The 25,658-nt window shown below is 41.3% G+C and overlaps 1 protein-coding gene across 2 annotated transcripts in view; it reads right to left on the bottom strand.

Moving 5' to 3' along the window:
• Positions 1-2,060: 2,060 nt before the first annotated feature.
• pfkpa (phosphofructokinase, platelet a) overlaps positions 2,061-25,658 on the bottom strand; it is a 131,890-nt gene continuing 108,292 nt past the window's right edge. For both annotated transcript variants that reach the window (XM_078537418.1, XM_078537409.1), the window contains 6 exons: positions 25,301-25,465; positions 17,086-17,147; positions 15,851-15,962; positions 13,105-13,204; positions 5,477-5,582; positions 2,061-2,703 (listed from right to left, as the gene is read on the bottom strand). In XM_078537418.1, the coding sequence (XP_078393544.1) occupies positions 2,547-2,703; positions 5,477-5,582; positions 13,105-13,204; positions 15,851-15,962; positions 17,086-17,147; positions 25,301-25,465 (702 nt within the window). In that variant the 3' untranslated portion in view covers positions 2,061-2,546. The remainder of the gene's footprint in view (positions 2,704-5,476; positions 5,583-13,104; positions 13,205-15,850; positions 15,963-17,085; positions 17,148-25,300; positions 25,466-25,658) is intronic.

Below are 25,658 nucleotides of genomic sequence, written 5' to 3'. Positions count from 1 at the left end.
GTGTCTGATAAGGAGTTCTGCATCAGGGTGTGCAGCACAATTATTAAGGAATAACATAATTTTTGCAACCCCCAGGAATACCCACAGACCGACAATGAGCCCTGGCTTCAGGGAAAAAATGGTTCTTGTACCAATCAAGGAAAATTGGTCTTGTCATCCACGTGAGCTTATTAGCCTTATAAATAACAGGAAAAGCCCTGATCCCCTTGAAAGACCTAGGATTCTGACTTTTACCAATAACAAGTGTGGGTACCTGCTGCATTTGAACATCTGAGTTCAGTAAGCCATACCTTAGAATCCCATTGGTGCTGTCTCGCCTGCAGTTAAATAGGTTTTCCTGGGAACATACCTTCAGTATAGTGAGGTCTCATCAACATTGTATACTTGATCTGCTGTTAGATCTTCTCCTGATATTATTATGGAAAATTCATCCAAGTACGCCTGTGCAGCCTCCTGGTCAGCTGAAGCTTTTTCACCACATTCTTTCAGCAGACGTACTCCATGGCGATTGTAAAAATTTGTTGCACCATCCTGAGGAGCATTCACATGATGTTCTTAAACTTAGCTCTTCATGGAACACTTTCGCTTGGACCATGATAATGAAGCAATCCAATGGATACTTCTCGCTCCGATACTGCCTGATCCACTCTCGTAACACTTTGTCTACATGGGCAATCTTTGACTGATGGGAGTGTTTTCCTATCATCTATTAATTTGGGCACATCACATTCAGCATAAAATTTAAGTAACTCCTCCTTTTGCTTCTTCAAATCATAAATGGTCGTCGTACCAACACCTTACTCCTCACTTAATCTTTTCACTGAGATGCCCTCATCTCGACACATTAGTAACTTCACTTTCTACTTACTCAAGTGAAACCAGGGATAATAAAGGCTAGAATTACGGAGAGACACTTGTTCGAACTGTGTGTATAGGTAATCGACAAGGGGAATTAATAGCTCCACCAAATAAAGCAGGAGCTTGACGAAGTAATCTGTACGCCAATTTCAAATTGCTACACGGCGTTATAGCCGAGCATTGCCGGTTTTCGGGTCCTCCTGGTTTTTGGGAGGCCAGATAAGCGGTCCGATACTTATAATACAATGATACCATTGGTTCCAACCACACCATCTGAGACTATATTGAACAATACTATAAGATGTGGGCATTAAAAGGGTTATATTTTCCACTTTGGGCACAACCATAATGATCCCAAAATTATACTGGTTAGGTTACAGTTAAAGTTAGTGATTACGCAAAGATATTTTTATCAGAAACAACATTTTCAGTGCAATCAGTGTAATAGAATGTAATTGCTTTGTTTTTCTCTTTCACACTACTAAAAAAAAAAATCCCTTAAGTATTAAGAGTGGTAACCTGGTGCCAAGTGTTATTAATACAAACAAAAAATAGGTTTCGCAAAAAAAATATTTTTAGATGTGTCCAGTCCTCCACCTGAGTAGCTCAATTGTAGAAAAGTCACTAAATTTCATTGGTGTACACTAGTCAATTTCTTAGTAGGTTAAATGTTCTTTGATATGAAAATCTTATAAAACCTGCGTAGTAGTATTTATGTGCCTAAGGTAATGGACAATTTCAAGGACCTTGCCTAGCCAACAATGTTGCAATTTCAACCTGACCAGTGGACATGGCCAGTTTTGGGACAGGGCCTGATCCAACTGGTTCAGTCGATTCCACCCTGATTGACTCTTTGGCTGGAATTTTCTGGCCCCGCCCACCAACGGGATCTTCCGGTCCTGTCTTTTGGCTAGCTCGCCGCATCCGCCGCAGGGGACCCCACTGTGGCAGGGCTGGAAAATCCCACCCATGTTCTTGAAATAGGGTAGATAAAGAGAAACTATCAAATCGTTTTCAACATTTTAAATGCCACAATTAGTTAACCCCTTCATCTTCTACACTCGAGGTAATACAAGCCAAATGTTTACAGCCTGCCCTTGGTATTATCATCCTCTAGGCCATTCTGCGGAGTCATACGTTGGCAGTGTGTTGTCTCATTCATATACGTACAGACTGAGAAAAAGTCAGCGAATACAAGTCTGTGTAGGACCAGCCATAGCAATTTTATTTAAAGCTGGAGGAAAAATAAACAATATATTCACTTCACTACAATACATTTATTGCATTGGTCACATAAATATGTCTTCAGCTTTTTCAAAAAATTATATTGTGTCCCTTTTACAGATGATCTACACAATATATTATGGAAATGCTGTGCAATGAAAAGCAATTTATGTTTTACACGTTTTTTTTCTCCATGCAAGCATGATTTATTTCACATGAACTACAGAATATTGACAAACCAATTGTTTCACTTGGTACTAGTAGCTGGGAATGGCTAGAACACATATATAGGAGAGTTCACTGGTTGGCTGCTTTCTTTATTTCAACATAAAATGATGGTACAACACACTTAACCATCACAGAACAAATTGGAAGTCACAATTCTCTGCTGAACAATATACACACTGTGGCTCTCACGCAACCTGAGCCAGATGCATACGTGATGGCTTTTATCTGGCCCACTTTTAAATAGCAACGCTGTTCTGAGTATCTTGTGTTAGGCGTCGGTCCACGTGCTCCATTTGGCCAGCATCTGACACGTCATAGCTGATCTTATATTTAGCTAGGATCTTCATCAGTGGACGGAGCTTCAGCCACCACTGCTCCTTTGGAATTCGATGCCTGAAAATACAAACCAGGATCTTAAACTTCAACTTTTACTGTTCACAAACGGGGCTCAGCAATTTAGCATTGCACATCTAAGCTCCCCCCGACCATAACCCACCTCATTAGAAAGTAATTACAAAGTATTTGCAGCAAAGAAGCAGACTATTCAGCCCAAAGGTCCATGCTGACAATATACCAGCAAAAGTACGAAAGACTTGTGCTCCAGAACTAGCTGCACCTGTTCCAGTACAGCTACAACACTGGCATCAAAAGAACTGAACTCCCGAGGTGAGGTGAGAGTGACTGCCCTTTACATCAAGGCAGCATTTGACCGAGTGTGGCATCAAGAAGCCCGAGCAAAACTCGTGTCAATGGGAATCAGGGGAAAACTCTCTGCTGGTTGGAGTCATACCTAACACAAAGGAAGAGGGTTGCAGTTGTTGAAAACTGATCATTCCAGTCCAATCTGCAAGTTCCCCTCCAAGCCATACATCATCGTGACTTGGAACTATATCTTTGTTCCATCATTGTTGGTGGATAAAAATCCTGGAACTTCCTAACAGCACTGTGGGTGTACCTACACCACACGAATTGCAGCGGTTCAAGGCAGTGGCTCATCACCACCTTGACATGGGCAATTACGGATGGGGAACAAATGCTGGCTTTGCCAGCAATGCCCAACATCCCATGAAAGGATAAATTAATTAAACATGGCAACTAATTTGTGCACAGCAAATTCTCAAATAGAGCAATATGATAATGACCAGATAATTTTATGAATTTTATGCAGAATTTTATATTCCAGTGGGTTGTAGGCAGGGGGAGGTCATAAAATTCTTTGGATGGCTGTTCCACCAGGCTCTCCCCTGCCCCACTTCTCCCCAATTTTACAATGAGATTGGTGAGGCCTCAGTGGACCCCTCCCCCAACCCTTGTCCCAACTGAGGCCCTTAAGTGGCCAATTAATGACTACTTAAGGGCCATTTGCCACTGAGCCTCAATTTTCAGGGGCGGGAGAACCCAAAAAATAAATGCTCAGGCCTCGGACAGGAAGGGGGTGGGGTGGGGACACCTCCATCTATGGCTTTTAATATTGGGTGCCCCCTCTAAAGGTCTGGCCATTGAGGGTGCTTCCTCGCCCCGGCCTTTGCACCAAAACCCCAACACCGCTCTGCCCGCCCCTCCCCCGCCAAAACCCCCCAAAACTTACCTGGCCCTGGACTCCCAGGACTTAAGACTTTGGGGATTGCTTGCAGTCATAGTCCTGGCCACTGTAGTTTCTGCCGCTGCTGGAGCTAGAAAGCTGCCGGCCAATCAGATCAAGGCCTCCCAAGTGAGGGGTGGAAGCCCCGCCTCCAGCCAATTAACACTCGAAGCAACGAAACGGCTGCGGGGCAGCCAGTAATGGCGGGGACGTGATCGACACCGATGTCTCAGATGCCGGGAAGGGAAATTTGCCATCTGAAAAATCTTGGCTGTGATGTTGATCGAGGGATAAATATTGGCCAGACCATCAGGAATAACTCACCCAGTTATTCTTTAAAATCCTGCCATGGGATCTTCTACATCCACCAGAGCAGGCAGATGGGACTTCAGTTTAACAGATTATCTGAAAACCAGCACCTCTGACAGTGCAATGCTCTCTCTGTACTGCACTGGACAATCAGCCTTGATTTTTGCACTGGAGCACAAGTGCAAGTCATACAGTTCCAGAAAAGTCAACATGTTCAATAGATAAAGCCTGCAGCACCAAACAACTGTAATTATAAATGATAAATGGTAATTATAAATAAGCTGTCTATTAATAAAACAATGAATCCCATGCTTTGGGATTTGATCCACCAAAATTTGACACCAAACCACATAAGGAGGTATTAGGAGAAATGAGGAGATTATTCAAAGAGGTAGGTTTTAAGGAGCGTCTTAAAGGAGCAAAGCGAGATGGAGCAGCTTAGGGAGAGAATTCCAGTGGGAAAGGCCAGACAGCGGAAGGCTGGCCAGCAATGGTGGAGCGATTAAAATTGGGGGCACTCACGAGGTTAGAACTTCTTTTTATTTTTTTCATGCTGGTGTCACTGGCAAGACCAACATTTGGTTGCCCATCCTGAATTGCCCTTTAACTGAGTGGCTTACTAAGCTATTTCAGAGGGTAGCTAAGGGTCAATCACATTGTTGTAGGTCTGGAGTCACGTGTAGGCCAGACCAGGTAAGGACGGCAGATTTCCTTCCCTAAAGGACATTAGTGAAGCAGGTGGGTTTTTGCAGCTAGCTTTTCAATTGAATTTAAATTCAGCCAGCTGCCATGCTGGGTTTGAACCCATATCCCTGCACCTCAGGATTACTAGCCCAGGGACATTACCACTGCACCAACATCTCCCTATAGATGAATTGCAAGAGCACAGGGATCTTGGAGTGGACTACAGAAACAGGGGAGGGTAAGGCCATGGAGAGATTTGAAAAAAGGAAGAACATTTTAAAATTGAGCATTGCCGCACTGGGAGCCAATGTCAGTTCAGCAAGCAGAGGGGAGGTGGGGTGAATGGGATTTGGTGCAAGCAGTGGTTTGGATGAGCTTAAGTTTATATAGGGTGGAAAATTGGAGGCTAGCGGCCAGCCAGGAGAGCTTTGGAATAGTCAAGTCTAGAAGATTCAAAGGCATGAATGACGGTTTCAGCGGCAGACGAAGCAGCACTGGGATCAGGTGATGTCACAGAGGTGGAAAAGGAGATTTCATATTTAAGATTCACCAACAAAGCTGGTGCCTCACAGAAGTGAGAGTCATACTTACTGAAAATCAGTCTCGTTCTTTAGCTCTGCTACAGGCTGGAACACCAGGGTACGTCTGCACATGCCCAGTAAACAGGCAGTGTCTAGACTATTTGCAAATACTCTCCCTGCGTATCAAAAAAAAATACAGAATAGGTCAAACGAACAACACATAGGTTTTGTTTGAAATTCATAGTTTATGCTTCTAAATGGAAGAAGATTTGGAGAATTTTTTTTTTAAAAAGCAAGTTCTATACTGGAGCAGATCAACAGTAGCTGAAGCCTGCAATTTTTAAAAAATGTATTCTTTCATGGGATGTGGGCGTCGCTGGCAGGTCAGCATTTGTTGCTCATCCCTAATTGTCCTTGAACTGCATGGCTAGCTAGGCCATTTCAGACGATATTAAGAGTCAACCACATTGCTGTGGGTCTGCAGTCACAGGCCAGACCAGGTAAGGATGGCAGATTTCCTTCCCTAAAGGGCATTAGTGAACCAGATGGGTTTTAATGACAATCAATGATAGTTTCATGTTCACCATCATTGAGGCTAGCTTTTTTATTCCAGATTTATTAATTGAATTTAAATTCCACAAGCTGCCATGGTGGGATTTGAACCCTTGCCCCCGGAGCATTAGTCTGGGCTTCTGGATTACTAGTCCGGTAATATTACCACTATGCCACCATCTCCCCCATACTATAATAGATATGCTACTATCAAAAGTTGAATTGCTGGAACCAAAACAGTAATCACATTCACTCATGGAGATTACTTCAAAGACAAATCTTAGAATTTTACACCTTGTTACCCCCTAATCAGTCAAGTTATCTGAAGTATAGATAACACCTGTTAAAAGAACAAAAAAAATAGGAGCAACAGTAGGTCATACAGGCTCTTAAGCCTGCTCCACCATTCAATATGATAATGGCTGATCTACCTTCACCCCACTCACCTGCCTTTTCCCCAAATCCCTCAACTCCTCTAGTGCCCAAAAATCTAATCAACCTCAGTTTTGAATATATTCAACAACTGAGGGTCCAAAGCCACCTGGGCTGGAAAATTCCAAAGATTCACAACTTTGAATGAAGAAACAAAAACAAAAATACCTGGAAAAACTCAGCAGGTCTGACAGCATCTGCGGAGAGGAATACAGTTAATGTTTCGAGTCCGAATGACTTAAGAGTCATACGGACTCGAAACGTTAACTGTATTCCTCTCCGCCGATGCTGTCAGACCTGCTGAGTTTTTCCAGGTATTTTTGTTTTTGTTTTGAATTTCCAGCATTCGCAGTTTTTTGCTTTTATTTGAATGAAGAAATTTCTCTTCATCTCAGTCCTAAGTGGCCGAGATCCCAAGTACTGGACTCTCCAGCCATCAGAAAGAGCTTCTCTGCATCTACTTTGTCAAGAATTTTACATCTTTCAGTGAGATCACCTCTCATTCTTCTTAAGTCCAGAGAATGTAGGCCATTCTCCTTCCTCTCTCCTCAATATCTCTGTATAAACTGCATCAGGGAGGCAGTGCATATGAACACAGGAGGTTCTACATTACACAATGATGGAGAGAGAAGTATTAGAAATTAAATTCTAACCATTAGGTGAAATGTACGGTGTTTGGTGGGGGGGGGATTACTCCACATTTAGTCCAAACATATTTTCAGTTTTGTATGTACCATACAATTGTCTGCTTTTATACATTTACTGACATTTTATAGTTGGTGTAGATGAACTCTGGTAAACCACTAGGAGAGTAACACCGCTGAGGGCTAGCTTCTTGCTTTTCCACTGTCATTGGGCACTGCTCTTTTGTAAGCCTACCATCTCAGCAGGCTGGTTCAGGTAGTGCTACCCATATAAATGTTGGTAAAATACAGATATTAGTCTGTGATGCTGACACAACTAAAGCAGAATCCTACTAAGGGTTGATATGAAAGAAGGGAGCATAGGCACAGAAAATGACTATATTATGATGTGCTTCTGACTACTGACAGAAATGGGTCAACGACGGAGTCTTCAAAGTACTTTTGTCTGGAGAGTAGGAAACCTCCTTGGGAAAAAAAAGTAAAATGATGTATTGCAGTATGTATACAGATGGACTATAATAGCTCAGTGCACTCAGTGGGATATAATCCCTTCATCTGACAGCAAGTCACAAAACCTCGGGTCTGCGTTGCGATTGGTTCTGTTGAAGTCAGGTCAATTTTAATTCAGGTGCCATTATCGGAGGGAGAACCATGTGTACACAGCTCCCCAACCAAGGTACAACCATCTAAGAGTGTGATTATATTGGATCTGCTGAAATCAGTAGCAGCTGTCTCTCTCGCTACAGAAAATTACAGATACACACTGTAGACTGCTGAGCCAGGAATAAAGCACATATAGCAAACTTGCCTTCAATAACACACAATCAAAATCTAAGTACTGTAATTTACAGGAGGGCCTTCAGTGATGTGGTGTGCATGAAGATAAATCAAACTGTAGATCCTTGTAGACTTCTCTCAGGAATTGTGTGTTGATTATTCACCCATGTGGTTAAATGTCATAACACTGCAATGCCACACTGTTTTAAAAAAGATTTTAAAAAATTTGAGACTTGGGCAGTCTTTCCTAACTGGGAATTTAAGTCTTGTTGCTGTAAAGCCGATAAGATCCCAGTGACAAGTCATTTGATGAAGTTGGGGCAAAATCATACAATTGCTATGAATGAAGAATCCTGAAGAGTCATGCGGACTCAAAACATTAACTCTGTTTTTCTCTCCACGGATGCTGTTAGACCTGCTGCGTTTTTCCAGCATTTTCTGTTTTTGTTCCAGATTTCCAGCATCTGCAATATTTTGCTTTTAATCTCTGCTTAAAGCTGCTGCTGCTATTATCTCTTGTTTTACAGCATCCAATGGATGGTAACATAGTTGCAGTTTTAAAAATAAGTAAAGGTCAAATTAAGAAACTATCCACCAAGGAGGAATGAATTAACGTGACTTTTCCATTCCTGACAGAGAATTTTTTTTTTTTCAAAGCAGTACAAACTTTTTTTTTTGTTGTTAACTTAACTGAAAGCAAAGCAAGCCACAGCCACTGATTCTCTGAAAAGGAAAGAGCTGTGCCAAAAATGCACTGAAGTTCAAACATTCCAGACCTGCACCTGAATTATCTCTGAATACTGTTAATGAGCAGCCTAGTATTCATGGAACATAAATGTTTTCAAATGTAATACACACAGTTATTTAATGGCAAATAACTGTACACAAGACAAAAGCAAAACACTGCAGATGCTGGAAATCTGAAATAAAAACAGAAAATGCTGGAGAAACTCAGGTCTGGCAGCATTTGTGGAGAGAGAGAGAAACAGAGTTAACGTTTCGAGTCCTTATGACTCTTCTTCAGAGCTCTGAAGAATCATATAGACGCGAAACGTTAACTCTGTTTCTCTCCCCACCGATGCTGCCAGACCTCTTGAGCTTTTCCAACGTTTTCTGTTTTTATATCTGTACATATGTTCCAAACTAGGATATTCACTAAGTTGATTTAGAGACACAAATATTTGTCAGGTTTTTTTTTTGAAAACCAAGTCATCAAATACTTCTAGATTTAGAATTTAGAACGAGTTAGAATTTTTGAAGTGGCAAGATGCCTACATTTACATCCTTTGACAGTCACTCTAATTAGGGTACCACTAATATTGAACCATTAACCTCAAATGTAGAGTGATCGAAAAGAAAACATCTGCCATGTTTGGGCTGACAGTTTTGAATAGCTTGGACAGGGAATTAATAAATCTGTCACTATCTTATTAATAAGCAAAATCCATTACCTTCATCTATGCATTCCACGACGTCAGCGAGGGAAGCAAGACAGGACAAAGCAAGGGATAGATTAACATCTTGTGTCACACAAACGTTCCAGAGAATAATATAAGGTTTACACAGCAACTATTTGTGCTAATGTGTAAGGGAGGCCCAACTAAAGCTATAACTTACAATAACCTGGCAGTTAAAATTCAACAGCCAGATGGAAGGCTGCAAGTTGTAACTGCTACTCCCATTTGGATATGTTTCTGGCCATGTTGTTGAATCGAGCAGGACTTACTGAAGGATTAGCGCTTCCATCTCAAGGGCAAGGGAAATATATGCATTCCCTGACCCTATTTCAAATCGTGCTTCCTGCCAAATAAAGTGGCATCAGTTGAAGTCATGGAAGCTCACAGCTCAGACCATTTTGCCTTCTAAGTTGTAAGATATTATGCCATGGTGCACAAATTCACTCTCAGAAAGATGCAATTTGTCTAAACATTAATTTCCAAATTTTCACAAAAATGACCAGTCATTCCCTCCCTTTCCTCCTCTTATTACTCATCAAAATCTTTTAAAGTTTTCCTCAAAAGAATTTAGAAATAGAACTTGTTCAGTTTTCCTAAATAACATATTAGCAGCCTGTAGTGACACAACAAAGTACAGCACAAATCTCTGAACATCTTTCCAGAGTATATAACGATGATGCTGCTCTCTTCATCAACACTGACACACTGACAATGTATCATCTACCCACTAATATTTAGACCCTACCACAAAAAGTAAATGCTGGATTGTATTGGTGACTCAGGTAGCCCCAATCAAGTTCAGGGTTCTCACAATTTTCAAATCTTAAATATACAGCAAAAAGCACACTAGTGTAGTGACTTAGCACATTGGCATCCTCAGCTGATGGCAAATGGACTTCCATAGTGTAAAGGTGATGGCTCTCTGCCACAAACCACCTTATAAAAGTTGTTTTGTTCTCCGTTTCCAGGAGACATACATGGCAACTGCTATCATTTTGCTCATGTTGCAACCTGGTTAAATTCTCAGCCCAGTCATACAGCAATGTGGTACTGAGATCTACTGTTGTTACGATCTTCTTGACGTCAGGGAAGTCTGTGCCAGAGACATTCGCAACTGTTACTTCTGAGCTAAATCAATATTTTGGTATTACCATCACTGCTCAAAATCCACAGGAAGCAGTTCTGCATTACGATGGCAAACATCAGCTTCCAAGACCAAACATCCATTTGAAAGATCTGAAATAAGGGCCCGAGGATGGAATTTTCATCATTACATGGTGGAGATGCGAAAGCATTTTTCACTTCACCTTGGATCTAACTCCAATCCACAATTCGGCAGTATATTTTGATGCCTCCTGATTGAGGTACACTAACCTAATTCTCAGCCGTTGAACTTCGTTCTCGGACTTGACTCCTGCACATTAACCTGCTGCCTAGTGCCACTGCTAACTCCCTTAACACAGTTATCCACTCAGTATAGTCATGCATTGCCTTGCAAAGCCTTGAGAGCCAGGTGCACGACACATCCGGTCCAATTACACTCAGGTGCCAGAATCAACATGTTAATACTGATCTGGCTTCACTAACATCTCCCAGGTCTCAGCTCCACTAAATTATGCACATTACTAAATTTCAGTGCTATCTTTAATACACTAGGTCTTTGGAACTCAATTATTGAATATAACCCTCTCTTTGCCTTGGACTATTATTTTCACATTGTTATTGTTATTTTTGTGAAGCTGTAAGGCGGTGTTATGTACTATGGTACAGCCAACTCTCACAACTGCACTTGTGCATTTAAAATGAAAATTACTAGATTTAATTTTAACGAATGCTGTGCTTTGAATTCAGTTATATAGAATCACACTTAAATGAAAAATCACTAATTAAGGAAGGACAAACGTATCTGAGCTGAGAGATTTGAGATCATTATGATCTGTCAGAAAGGATGGAAAGGCTGTGACATCTGCTGATTTTTGTTGTTTTGTTCTACACAATGTTTTCTTTACAGAACTGCATACCTGATATGCTAACATGACCAATATCAACATATCACAGATTCAGAGAACTATCTTTTGATATTCCAAGTCAACAAGATCCACATTCCTTCCAAGTCTGACCAGCTGATATATATAAACTTATTTTTTCCTTTATTCACCAACAGATTTACCACTGTGGCTCTGACCAGAAATGCCTCTGCCAACACATTTTTATTATTCTTTCATGGGATGTGGGCATCACTGGACTGGCGAAACCTGTATTTAACTGCCCTTGAACTGAACATTTCAAAGGATAGTTAAATGTCAATCACATTGCACCTGGAGTCACACATAGGCCAGACCAGGTAGGGGTGGTAGATTTCCTTTCCTAAAGGACATCAGTGAACCAGGTGGGTCTTTACGACAATCGATGATGGTTTCATTGTCATCATGACTGAGACTTGCTTTATGTTCTAGATTTATTAATTGCATTTAAATTCCACCAGCTGCCATGGTGGGATTTGAGCTCATATCCCCAGAGCATTAGCCTGGGCCTCTGGATTACTACTGCAGTGACTGTGCCACCATCTCCTCCTATAGTTCGGTATAACCCAAAGGAGGTTACTACTGTACAGACATGCCTGCATGCATTGCAGATGTTCTGGATATTGTAAAGAGCAGTGTACTTCTGCAGTTCAATTTTAGAATAACTGAATAGAAAACAGCTAGAGTTTTGTTCAAGATTTGGAACCAAGATTAAGGGCCAAGGACTATAGAATGGGACACCACAGGAGGTTGAAAGAAACAAAAAGAAAGACAAGGTAAGTCAGAGAGTTGGGGTGATAGCTGAACTGCATCATCTGAAGGCCTCATACATACAGGACTTTAATTCAGCCAAGTGTCAACCAAATAATTCTAGAATGACATACTGTTGGAAATCATGGATCTGAACTTGGTAAATCCCAAGTACTATCGACCACTTATTCTGATTCACAAATGGAATCTGGAACAGTAGTCCAATCGTTTAAATACTTCTTGCTCATTAGGGTGGTCCTAGCTGACTAAGTAGCAGGAAGCCTATGGGTGCCATGTGCTGCTATACCACTGTGTGCAGCAATACCACTGGAGCTTACATACATAAGCCTTTGCCAAATTGTGCCCAAGCCCTCAGGACTTAGAATGTGTCCCTCTATATTGGGTAACAGAAACTCGACTTTGGCACAGTTCTCAAGTTGCATTGTTTGCCGATGAAGCATGCTGCTAGGCTATTAAACATTAGATATCCCTGGCTGACAAAGTATAGGGGAGTACTGATTGGCTAACCCCATGCTTCAAAAGATTAAAGAATGCAGTCAGAGAGAGATAAAGGAAGCGGTGTAGAGTTACACATTTTTAGGTGAATTAGAAAATGTAGAGTCCCAGTTTCAACAGTGGGTGTTAGGAGGAAAATGTTCAGAAGAACATAACAGTAGTAATAAAAGACAAGAAAAGTTATGATACTGGGAATGAAACAGCACAAGAGAGAGAATGAAGATGGTGGAGACCAGAGCTGAGAAAGGTATCATTTTCTCCATAACGTCACAATAAAGACTTCCTCAAATCATTTTGAAGGAAGCATCTTCAGTACTTAACGATTACCAACACAACTTAAAACATTTAACATAGTGCTTAAAAATCCATTTGTGAAATAAACAGAAATCTAATTTTGCATTTATTATTGTTTCATTTAACACTAGATTTTAAAATATGAATTAATAAATTGGCCATTTAATAAACTAAACAATGAAATCTTGCATTTATTACAAACTTTACCGACTAGTTACAAATCAATAGTCTTAAAACCATGCTCTCCATTACCTTGTCTGTAGGTTTCTGAGAGTTTCTTTGTGATCCATTGCATGGCTTTGGCAGAAATCTTAGTTCCAAAGTTTCTATCAAATGGAGATGGTGATCCACCCTGACAATTATAAAATCACAACACCAATTAGTATATTCCCGGAGAGAAAGTAGGTACAGTTTGAAGACTCAGTTGGATTCCTTTTACTTTAAATTTATTAAGCACTAAAACCTTTAAGAAGAATTACTAACTATATACAATATTTTAACTCTCTCCACCAATCCAACATTTCTAACTCTTGACTATATCAGTAGGTAAGAGGTATGCATACTGCATCCTCCCTATAGATTTGCTAAGTAAGATAAATGGCTCCTGTGCCTGTCCATTTCAGACGGTGGTTCTGAAAATTTTGTTCTAGTTCTCTTATAATATCCAGTTTCTACTGAGCTAATGGGTCTAGCTGATTACCGAATGAAGTAGGTATCAGGTGCCTCATGTATCAGCAAACTATTCCACCCTGACCATTGGATTCTATGAGGCTCTTGTGAAATTTGCAGTAGGAATCACAGTCCCTGGTTAAGTTTTGTAATGACTTCACAGGCTCCTGAGCATCACACTGATTAATTGGCTCTCTCTTCACATTGTGATTCCTTCTCCTTTGTGAATTCAAAATCTCTTGTCTGAACAAATACAGAGCAACCAACCTTTGAGATTTTAGCTCTCCTGATTCTTTGCAGTATTTCCTCACAAGCTCTGAGGGATTTTAAGATGTGTTTTTTAAAAAAAACTGTATTCCACAATTATTTTGTATGCTTCATTTTTCTGCATAAGGTTCCTTATTTCATAAAAGCACAACACTTGATAGGAAGGACCAGGATTAGATAACCCACATAAGTGCAGTCTTCTTCAAATGCATTTTTATAAACTGCAGTTTGATTTTGAGGTGGAGCCTTTTTCGAGAGCGGCAAGGTTCAGCATTTGAGCTTCACAACACATTTCCTTTCTATTTCCCTCAAGATCTTGAAATAGATTTTAAAGATTTTCTTTGAGCTTCTGTCTCCCAGAGCCCATCGCATCAATTTTTAAGGTTAAGTCTAAATCCTAGCATTGATTTTCTTAATTGCTGAACAATGTTACCATTCTGTGGTGATTTGCTTTCTCTATTAATGTCCCCATAAAAAATCCTCACACATCTAATTCTACCCAAAGCAAAACAGTTTTTTTGTTGGTTCTGTTCGGGGTCCCCCCTCACCCCCTTTTTATCTATAAACTGAATCAGGAAGCGCAGTAACACCAATTTTATTGATTTAACTTCCAGATCCTTATCCAAAATTTAATTCTTCGCCCAATAGTTTTAAGGCCTTCAACAGAAAAACCCTTCAATCTTTCACATGTTTTTTTATTAAGCAGCTTGAACCATCAAGATCTGCATTATTGCTTTTCTTTGAGCATTTCCAACATGGGTCCACTTTGCTGACATTCTGGTTTTGTTCTTGGCTTTGTTGTCTGATCTTTCCAAAGTGCTCCACCTAATTTCTCAATTCTTCCTGTTCAGCTTCATCTGCAAAGGTGACTTTGTTCACAAGCTCAACAGAAGGATGCAAACTTTCAAGCTCTGAATTAAAATTTCCATGCTAGGAAATAAAGATCCTTGATCCATTGAGTTGTACGACAGCATATTCAGAAGTTTACTGCTGGGGTCAGTCTCCCACCTTTCCACTGAAGCTACATTTTTTCCCTCCTTTTACGGCATTTTATTTGCTTTGTTAGGACTGGTGTATTTTTCCATTCTAAACGTCACGCATAAAGATTCGGTCAGATTCCTGTCACTTGCATTTAACAGGTTTAATAAGGGCAGAATCTTCCGGTCGGCGTGCGAGGGCGGGCCCGAAATGCCGACGTGTAAAATGACGCGCGATGGCATCGGGCTTGCGACCCGATGTCATCGGGCTTGCGACCCGATGTCATCGCGCGCCATCACGATATTTTGTTTGGCAGGCGTGCACCGGCCAAAATGTCAACGGCCTATTAAGGCCATTAAGAAACTAATTAAAGCAGTTACGAACGCTTCCCATCCAATCTTAAGGTTGGCGAGCAGATGAAAAACCCAAGCGGCCTTCCCATTTTTCAGGAAACTTCATCCACGGGCGGGATGAGGTTTCCTGAAACTTTTATTAAATGAATAAATAAATTGTCATCAATTTACAAACATGTCCCCACTCATGTGACACAGTTACATGAGGGGACATGTTTAAATAAATTTTAAATCATTTGTCATGATTTTATTATACATTCAATCACCCAGAGACACTCCCTCCTCCCCCCCCGCGCACACAGGTAGCGCTGAGCGCTATTGGCCGTGCATTACGCTGGACCAGCCTTAATTGGCCCGCCCACGTAAAATGGTGGCACACAACTGATCGCGGGCGGCGATTGGCTCCACGCCCGCCCCTGCCCAGCCCGCCTGCCATAGGAAAAATCCAGGCCTAAGGGAAGATCACAAAGAATTATTTCCAGCACATAAGTGACACTCAGACTTCCTCTCCTGCCTTCACTGGGAAGTCATGCTTGCTTTCTTAGAAACTGGTGCTTAATGCTAAATGAAATTACAATTTAACAAGCAAAAAGTCACACAGTGGTAAATAGTGTAACTGAAGATCCACTGCACTATCACCAACATTCATCAGAACTGCAATTCACAGTTAAAATGGAAGGACCTCACTGAAAACAAGAACATGATTGAGTATAACAGCCTAATCATTTTACCTGTTGCATATGACCCAGGACATTTTTCCGGCAGTCAAACACACCCTTCCCTTCTTCACTGTATAACTGATAGATGAAGTCCGTTGTGTAATTTTCACTGCAGTTTTCATTTCTGTAACATATGCAAAAAGGTGAAAGATTGGGCTGGAGTTATTGCAGCCCATTGGAGTGGGGACTTTGGCAGCTGGGCCCACTTAATCTTGGGAGGCCCCATGACAGTCTCCTGCCGGCAGCAAAACCTCCCCCCGATTAAGTGGGAGGGCAAAAAGGGGCTGACAGGGGATTCCCAGCCACTGGCAGCAGGAGCCAATTGACATCCATTATCCTGGATCCCATCGCAATTTAGTGGTGCCTCAGGGAGGCGCATGACTTTCCCGCACCCCCCTAGCCATCAATCGGCACCCCTTTTCTCCTCTTGTATAAATTGTTGTGATTGTTTAAAACTTGGCATTCTTGCGTTTGTCCTGATGAGTGCAAGATGAAAACATTCCGTAACATGCATCTATTTACAGCAATATTCTTACGAAATAGGTTTGGCAAAAATAATTAAAAAAAAAAACACTGAATTGAGACACTGGTCCAGAATTTGCTGCATGCTCAGTTTGACATTTTCCCGCACTCTTCAGCTCAATCTTTTATGCGCTGCAGGTTGCTGGAAGTGCAAGTTAATAGCAGCGTGGTGAGGCCAATGGGACATGTGAGACTATGGTGAATGATGGGTCCAACAGTCCATCTTTCACACAAACAGATTTAAAGACTGAGAAAGAAACAGGAATGGCAGAGAGGGAAATAGGGCGGTTACAGAAGAACCAGAGAAGAAAGGTCATTTAAAAAAAAAATTCAATGAACAGTTCAAAATCTGCAGGAATGAGTCCCCGCAGTTTCAGCTGTTCCCTTTCTGGGCCAGAGAGGTTGAATGGCATTGCAAGAGCACAGATTCCATTAGAAGTGTACTTACACTGTCAAGAACCAGCCCTAACCAGCCCAAAGCGGTTAGGTTAAATGATAATTAATACACAATTGCAACAATTTCTTGAAACTCACAGGGAGCTGTTGTTTTTGTGAAGCTAATGACAGAGCAGCATAAATTGGCCAGTGATTTGCAGTGGTTCACATTCAAGCAGTTTGCCTTCCTTGACATGAATTGCTGGAAGATTGATACATTAATAATGTCTTGCACGTTAAATGCTGTGCTATTTTGCATGCGAATGTTAGCCCATTGATGCAATTCTCACCTGAGCACCAAACCCCGTTGGACACTCGTCTTCATCTTTCCTGTTAAGTGTTCCACATTTGACTGAAAGACAAAAAGTTAATATGCGTAAGGCAAATGTCACATTTTAGGCTAATTGGATATCTTTTTCACAGAAACAAATCAGAAATCACGTCAGCTCTGAAGAAAAGTCATACAGACGCGAAACATTAACTCTGTTTTTCTCTTCACAGATGCTGCCAGACCTGCTGAGTTTTTCCAGTATTTTCTGTTTTTATTTCAGAAATCACTTCACATTGGACTCTAAAGCAGTGTGGATGGGCAAAATAAAGCATCAAAAGTATTTCCCAAAGACTGTAAACATTAAACAATTACTAATAAAAACAAAAAAAAATGCTGGAAATGCTCAGCATGTCTAGAAGCAACTGCGGAGAGCAAAACAGAGATAACGTTCCAGGTCAGTGATGCTTCATCAGATTTCAGAATGATTAGTCAAGACTGCCTTGGTAGTTCATAAATTTCTCACACCCATCATTTTGGGCCCTGAATACTCAGTAGTATGGAAGATCTTCGCTTCTGGGCATAAACAGAAATGTTTGACCACTTTCTTGTTCTAATTCATCTTGTCACTTTGAACACTGGAGTACACATCCAACAACTGTAACAATGCAGAATCATATCTTAAATGAGACATCACACAAGTCACAAATTCATTTACGGCACAGGAGACGACCATTTGGCCGATCGAGTCCATGCTGGCTCTCTGTGGAGCAATCTAGCCTGTCCCACTGCCCATGCCCATCCCTCTTCAATCCTGTAAGCCAGCAAGTTTATTTCCATCAAGTGCCCACCCAATTTCCTTTTTAAATGATTGATTGTTTCCCCATTCACCACCCTCATGGGCTGCGAGTTCCAGGTCATTACCACTTGCTGTGTAAAAAAAAGTTTCTCCTCATATTCCTCAAAAGGCTCAAAACCTTAAATCTGTGCCCCTTAGGCCTTATACTATCAACTAATAGGAAAACATTTTCATTGTCTACCTTATTGCATGTTGCCATAATCTTTTATACTTCCATCAAATCTCCTCTCAATCTCTTCTGCTCCAAGGAGAATAACCCGAGCTTTTCCAGCCTAACCTTGTCACCGAAATCCCCCATCCCTGGAACCAAACGGGCAAATCTCTTCTGCACCCTCTTAAGGACCCTCACGTCTTTCCTAAAATGTGATCAGAATTGGACACCATAGTTGCGGTCTAACCAGAGCTTTATAAAGGTTCAGCAAAACTTCTTTACACACTCCAATATGTTTTCTCAAGAAGTCAAACTTCACAATCCAGGAGGATACTCAACTCCTACGCTAATTCTACCTCGGATCCCTACATTCCATGCATACTACCACTAAATCACAGTATGTCAAAGATACATAAAAATTTACAAATATGCCATCAGAAGAACATCATGCAGACAGCAAGATCATTTTGCTCTGCTCAATCTTGCCTAACCATTTTATTCCACCATATATGGCCTACTTCATATTTTTTCCTTCATTCTTTCATGGAATGTGGGTGTTGTTGGCAAAGCCAGCATTTGTTGCCAATCCCTAATTGCCCTTGAACTGAACATTTCAGAGGAAGGTTAAGAGTCAATCACATTGCTGTGGGTCTGGAGTCACATGTGGGCCAGACTGGGTAAGGATTACAGATTGATTTCCCTAAAGGACATTAGTGAACCGGATGGGTCATTGTGACAATCAATGATGGTTTCAGGGTCACCATCATTGAAACTGCTTTGCATTCCAGATTTATTAATTGAATTTAAGTTCCACCAGCTGACGTGAAGGTGAAGCCCCTGATAGTTCCTCTATCGCCACCCAGCAGAGAACGATCTTTGTTTAAGTAATTATGTACATGTTCTGAAATAATATTATCCTTCATTAATCCTCAGAAAAGAATTTAAAATACAATTACATTAAATCATACAGCAAAGGAGGCAGCCATTCAGTCCATTGTGTCTGTACCAGATCTTTGAAGAGTTATCAAATTTGCCTCACTCACCTGTTCTTTACCAATAACCCTATAAATTTCCTCCTTTTAAGTGTATATTGTAATTCTCTTTTTAAAATTACTATTGAATCTGCTGCCACCCATTCAGGCAGCACAATCCAAGTCAAAACAGCTCACTGCATATAAAATACTTCTCATCATCCCTCTGTTTTTTTCACCAATTATCTTAAATCTGTGTCCTTTGGTCACTGAACCTTCTGCCAGTGAGTACAGTTTCTTTCTATCCACCATGTCAAAACCCCTCAACCTCAGGTTACATAATTCCATTTTCACCTCATAGATCTATGGCTTGAAGGAGTTTAAGACATTACAAGGTATCAGAATCATGACCTCAGCCCAACTATCTTCAGCTGCTTCATCAATGACCTTCCCTCCATCATAAGGTCAGAAGTGGGGATGTTCGCTGATGATTGCACAATGTCCAACGCCATTCTCAGCTCCTCAGATACTGAAGCAGTCCATGTCCATATGCAGGAAGATATGGACAACATCCAAGCTTGGACTGATAAGTGACAAGTAACATTCATGCCACACAAGTGCCAAGCAATATGCATCTCCAACAAGAGAGATTCTAATTATCTCCCCCTAACATTCAATAGCATTACCACTGCTGAATCCCCCACTATCAACATCCTGGGGGTTACGATTGACCAGAAGCTGAACTGGACCAGCCATATAAATACTGTGGCTACAAGAGCAAGTCAGAGGTTGGCAATTCTGCAGCAACTACTCACCTCCTGACTCCCCAAAGCCCAGCCACCATCCATTTGGCAAAGTCAGGAGTGTGGCTTGCCTGGATGAGCACAGCTCCAACAACACTTAAGAAGCTCAACATCATTCAGAACAAAGTAACCCGCTTGATTTGCACTCCATCCACCATCTTAAACATTTACTTCCCCGGTGGCAGCAATATGTGTCATCTACAAGATGCACTGCAACAGCTTACTGACGCACCTTCCCAACCCACGACCTCTACCACCTAGAAGGACAAGGGCAGCAGATGATGGAAATATCACCAACCACAAGTTCCCCTCCATGTCACACACCATCCTGGCTTGGACCTATACTGCTGTCCCTTCACTGTCACTGGGTCGAAATCTTGGAACTCCCTCCCTAACAGCACTGTGGGTGTACCTACACCACATGGACTGCAGCGGTTCAAAAAGGCAGCTCACCACCGCCTTCTCAAGCGCAAATAGGGATGGGCAATAAATGCTGGTCTAGCCAGAGACACCCACATCCTGCAACAATTTTTTAAAAAGGTATACTGTTACAAAGGCTTTACTGCTCTTTGTTTAAATGGAAAATACTAAGTCCAAAAATTATGATGGGAGATAAGGAGAATCCTACTGCGTTTCAGGGCTAAATGTCAAAAAATGCCTTTATTTTTTAAATTATATTTTGTTTTCTAGGATTAATGCCATAATAAAGGCCACACCTAATGTCAGTATCTTCTACTAACATCAGTGCTCGTTTCAGTGTCAAAGAGAGCTTGCAATATCATCCAGCCCAAGAAATTATATCCCTGGATCTGCTGGCAGTCTAAGGGCTGTTTATAAAATGAAACTTGTACAATTAACTTAGAAGTAATGTTATTATCTTCTAAATGAATTTATAGTAAATATTTAAAGCTTTCTCTTCCAATAATTAATAAAAAAGAGTATTACATTTTCACTTTTTATTGCTGCTCATCTTTCTATCCACCACTAGGTGGGACTAATTTGCACGGGATGATGAATTCCCAGCTTTTCTGAGTGGAGCAAAATTTAGTCGTAATATTTCTCAATTTCTGAGAAACATAGGCCAGAATTTTGACCTTGATGGGCGGGCGGGCCCCACTGGCTCGGTGGCGGGCAGGCAGCCCAACTCTGCCACCGAAATGGGGCCGGCTGCCATTTTACGTGCGCGGGCCAATTAAGGCCCGCCGAGCGGTCTGCCCGACAGGAAGCGCTATGCGCTTCCTGAGCGGGGGTGGAGGGATTCCCCATCTGTCAAAGTGCGCTCTTTTGCGCATGCACACGAAAGAGCACACTGCTCCCTTAGACTAAGTGCTGTCTCAGGGAGAGCGCTGAATGTTTAAAAAAACTTTAAAAATAAAGAAATAAAAACATTATTAACATGCCCCCCTCATGTGACACTGTCACACGAGATGGAACATGTTAATAAATATGAGTGAAACTTTAATAAACTTTTTAAAAACGGAGATGAAACCTCATCCCGCCAGCGGATGAGGTTTTATCTTTTTTCAGAAGCCCGCTGGGGTTCCTGGCCTGCCCGCCAGCCTTAAGGTTGAGCTTAATGATCCTGTCAATGGCCTTAATTGGCCATTGACAGGTCAGCGGGAGTACAGTAAATTTTCTGTCCGCCCGCCTTCCTAAAAATTTAAATGGACCGGGATGACGTCGGGGGTTTCTCCCGACGTCATTTTCTCGTCGGCGAGCGGGCCCCGCCCCCAAATCGCCAACGGGAAAATTCTGGACATTGTATTTTACGAATCATGGCACAGAAAATTGCAAATATTGCTGTACTGTGAAAAGAAAATGGAAAAAAAAAACAAAATTACTGCTACAAGAGAGGAGGAAAAACTTCAAGAGCAAACCTCGACTGAACAAACGCAGCAGTAATAAAAAGGAAAGGATAAAGTTCTTTCAAATGCTATGAAATAGGAACAATGGAAGCAGATTTTAAACAAGAATCACAGAACTGGAGGGTACAGAATAACTCAGCTTCAAATAAGAATACACAGAAATCACCCTCAGATAGATGAAGTAGATATGCAGAATTGAGTCATAAAGCACTTAATGCTCTGTTGATCAACTCTTAAAGGAGCTGGACCAACATCTTAAGAACAGGGATACTCCTCACTGTCCAAGGGCCCAAACACTCCTTTCAAGTGAAGCAGCATTTCACTTGCATTTCCCCTAACTTAGTCTATTGCATTCGTTGCTCCCAATGCGGTCTCCTCTACATTGGAGAGACCAAACGCAAACTGGGCGACCGCTTTGCAGAACACAGGTCTGTCCGCAAGAAAGACCCAAACCTCCCTGTCGCTTGCCATTTTAACACTCCACTATGCTCTCTTGCCCACATGTCTGTTCTTGGCTTGCTGCATTGTTCCAGTGAAGCCCAACGCAAACTGGAGGAACAGCACCTCATCTTCCGACTAGGCACTTTACAGCCTTCCGGGCTGAATATTGAATTCAACAACTTTAGATCTTAAACTCCCTCCGCCCATCCCCACCCCATTTCTTCCCCCTCCCTTTTGTTTTTTTCAATAATTTATATAGATTTTTCTTTTCCCACCTATTTCCATTATTTTTAAATCTACAACTAATACCTTGCCAGTCTTTCCACCCCACCCCCACTAGAGCTGTACCTTGAGTGTCCTGCCATCCATTCTTAATTAGCACTTTTCTTAGATAATATCACCACCTTCAACACCTCTTTGATCCTTTTGTCTGTGACATCTTTTGATTATCTGCTCCTATCACTGCTTGCTTGTCCCTACAACCACCCCACCCTCAACTTCTCTCCCCCCGCCCCCCACCTTAAACCAGCTTATATTTCACCCCTCTCCTAACTATACTCAGTTCTGTTGAAGGGTCATGTGGACTCGAAACGTAGACTCTTTTCTTCTCCACCGATGCTGCCAGACCTGCTGAGTTTTTCCAGGTAATTCTGTTTTTATCTTAAGAACAGGACTGAAAGATAAACAGTAGTATAGTCAAGAAAAAGATTCATGTTAGTTTTACCAAAGGAAACCAGAAAGAACTACCCTTCATGAATACACAGCCAAAATTTGTTTGGATATTGTCAAAAATAAAGACTTTGTAGAATATTTTCAACATTTCTGAAGGAGCATCACAATCTTTCCCTGGTTGGTCCTGGTTTAGTCTGGAAGCGTGACGATGGAAGGCAATTAACGAAATTCTGTATTTAGAAAGACCATTCAGGTTCAAAATGGAACAGATTCTTTCCACGACGTTCTCTATGTATTTCAAAGAAAATACTGATTTGACAGGCGCTACTGAAACAAAGGTTAAAGATAGACTAAGTGCATCAAAGAACATAAATGTAGAAGGCGGCATACCTCACAAAGTTAACTGATGAGAACAATGAAAAAAGAGAAACGGGATGGATGAGGGAGAAAGTAATGGTTCAACATGTTAAGGCCAGCTCTTCTAGTCTCCATATATTTATATAATGCTATAATTCTACATAACATATAGAGAGCGTGATGGCATATTCCCTACCTGTCTGGATGAGCATAGCTCCAACAATACACAAAAAGCACCACACCACTGAAGACATCTTTATTGGCATCCCATTCACCATCTTAAACATTCACTCTTTCTAATCAGCACAAAGTGGCAAGCAGTGTGTACCTTCTACAAGATGCACTGCAGCAACTTGCCAAGGCTTTTCCAACAACTCAACATCTCCCAAACCTACATGTTATAATGCAAGCTGATGTTATAACTGGACAAGTCAGATCCCAGAGTAAAACTGGCTTGATGGATACTAACTATTTTTTTAAACTGTGGAGGGCAGTTGTGGAACACATTCACGGGAGTCCGGAAGTGTACTTTTAACACAAAGAACAAAACGTTTACTAAACAAGAAAAATGAACTATAATATACTAGACAAAAGAGGTTGGAAAGATTTCAATACAAACACCAGTAAATGAGTCAAATCACACTCTTCCTTCACCCCAACTATACCTTTACAGATACATACAAATTCATAAAGATAACACAATTTACAAAATCTATCTTATACTCTACTATTCAAGCCAAGTGTGCAGCATGTGAACTAGTAGGCAAACGGTGGTTGGACACACCACACTAAAACCAAAAGACAGATGCCGCCAAAGTAGATTCTATGGATTTCTCATTAAACCCCCACACCCACAACCGGTCTCCCTGAAACTCTATCCTTCTCATGAGGGCTTCCAATCCTGATGCTCAAAGAACTCGCCTTGGAATTCTCTCCCAAACAATGCTTTCACAACGAGAATCTACCTCTCCAGAGTTTCAATCTCTCCTTCCGATGTTCCTTTCCCCTGGATCTCCGAGACTACTCAAGCTTCACCTTCAACGCACAGTCTTGGATATTCAGCCATGCCAAGCAGAACACCAATGCTCCAAAGGCCCATAGTGAGATATCACCAAACTTCGGCTGCCTCCTTAGACCTTCTAGCTTCTCTCAAGCTAACTTTGCTTCAAGTCTGCTGCCTGCAGCCTCTCGAACTTGGGGCCAATTTCTCTGTTCCTTACTTTTGACCCTACTCAACTTGACCTGTTTCAGATTCTTGTCCTTGTCCCTTAACTTGGTCTGTCTTCTAGGACACGTTCCTGTCCCACTCTCTGGTTTGGGATATTCTTCTTTGTTTGGGAACTTCTCCCTGTTCCCCTCCCATGTCCCGCTCCTTGGGGCACCTTCTTTGGAATAGCACTCATCTTCCAGGTCACCTGACTTCCTTTTCACACTGTTTCACTTTTGATCTTTTTCCCTTTCTGCGCAGAGCTGGTTTCCGATATGAAAAAAAATTCAAAAGTGGACTGCACATGTGCGCAGGGCCGGTTCCCAGCCTGAAGACGTAAAAATGGACAGACTGCACATGTGCTTCTCCAGCCGACGCATGTGCAGAAACCCTGAGAAAAAGGAAAATAAAAAGATCTGCACATATGCAGAAGTCCTGAGACTCACTGGAAACTGTAGTTCACCACCCCCGAGGTCCTGATCTCCAATTTTAAGTTAAGTTTGTTTATTTTTTTTCTTGGATTCATTACATATAGCCTCTACCCCCTTGGACGAGGTCAACAAGTGCATGGGAACACCATCACCAGTGAGTTCCCTTTCAAGCCTACATCACTCTTACATGGAAATATAATGTCAATCCTTCATTGTCATTTGATCAAAATCCTGGAACTCCCTCCCTACAACAGTGTGTTTGTGCCTACACCATGCGGGCTGCAATAAATCAAGGTGGCAGCTCAACACCACTTTCTTATGGAAAATAAATGCTGACCTTGTTAGTGACATGAATGAATAAAAAGACATGTAGATAAATACGTATATCCAAACTTGTAAAACAAAGTTTTTAAAAAGTTACAGCTAGCAAATTGCAGCAAAAATAAATGTTTATTTCTAAAAGGTAAAAAAAACACCGACCTGCAACTCGCGTATGTCAAATTTCTCCTCATAGATGTAGGCAACATCAGCACCAGCAGATAGGCCACTCATGCTTGCTAGGTAGCCACAGTAACCTCCCATTGTCTCAATAATGAACACACGGCGTTTTGTTCCACTTGCCGATTGCTTGATACGATCACTTGTCTAACAGGAAAACATCAAGTCAATATAGCAAACGCAAATTAAATTGAGCAGAACAATTCAAAATTAATTAAATTTGGTTCATCATCCTTAGTTATTCATCGGCTAGTGCTAGTGCAATTACAGAAGATATTTTAAGATATAAAATGTTAGCAGCATTCAACATTTCTCAAATACATCAGTATAGCTTGTTGTT

The sequence above is a fragment of the Cetorhinus maximus genome, chromosome 3 (genome assembly GCF_964194155.1).
Source record: "Cetorhinus maximus chromosome 3, sCetMax3.hap1.1, whole genome shotgun sequence".
Lineage (NCBI taxonomy): Eukaryota > Metazoa > Chordata > Chondrichthyes > Lamniformes > Cetorhinidae > Cetorhinus > Cetorhinus maximus.
This window is presented reverse-complemented; position numbering and strand designations above follow the sequence as displayed.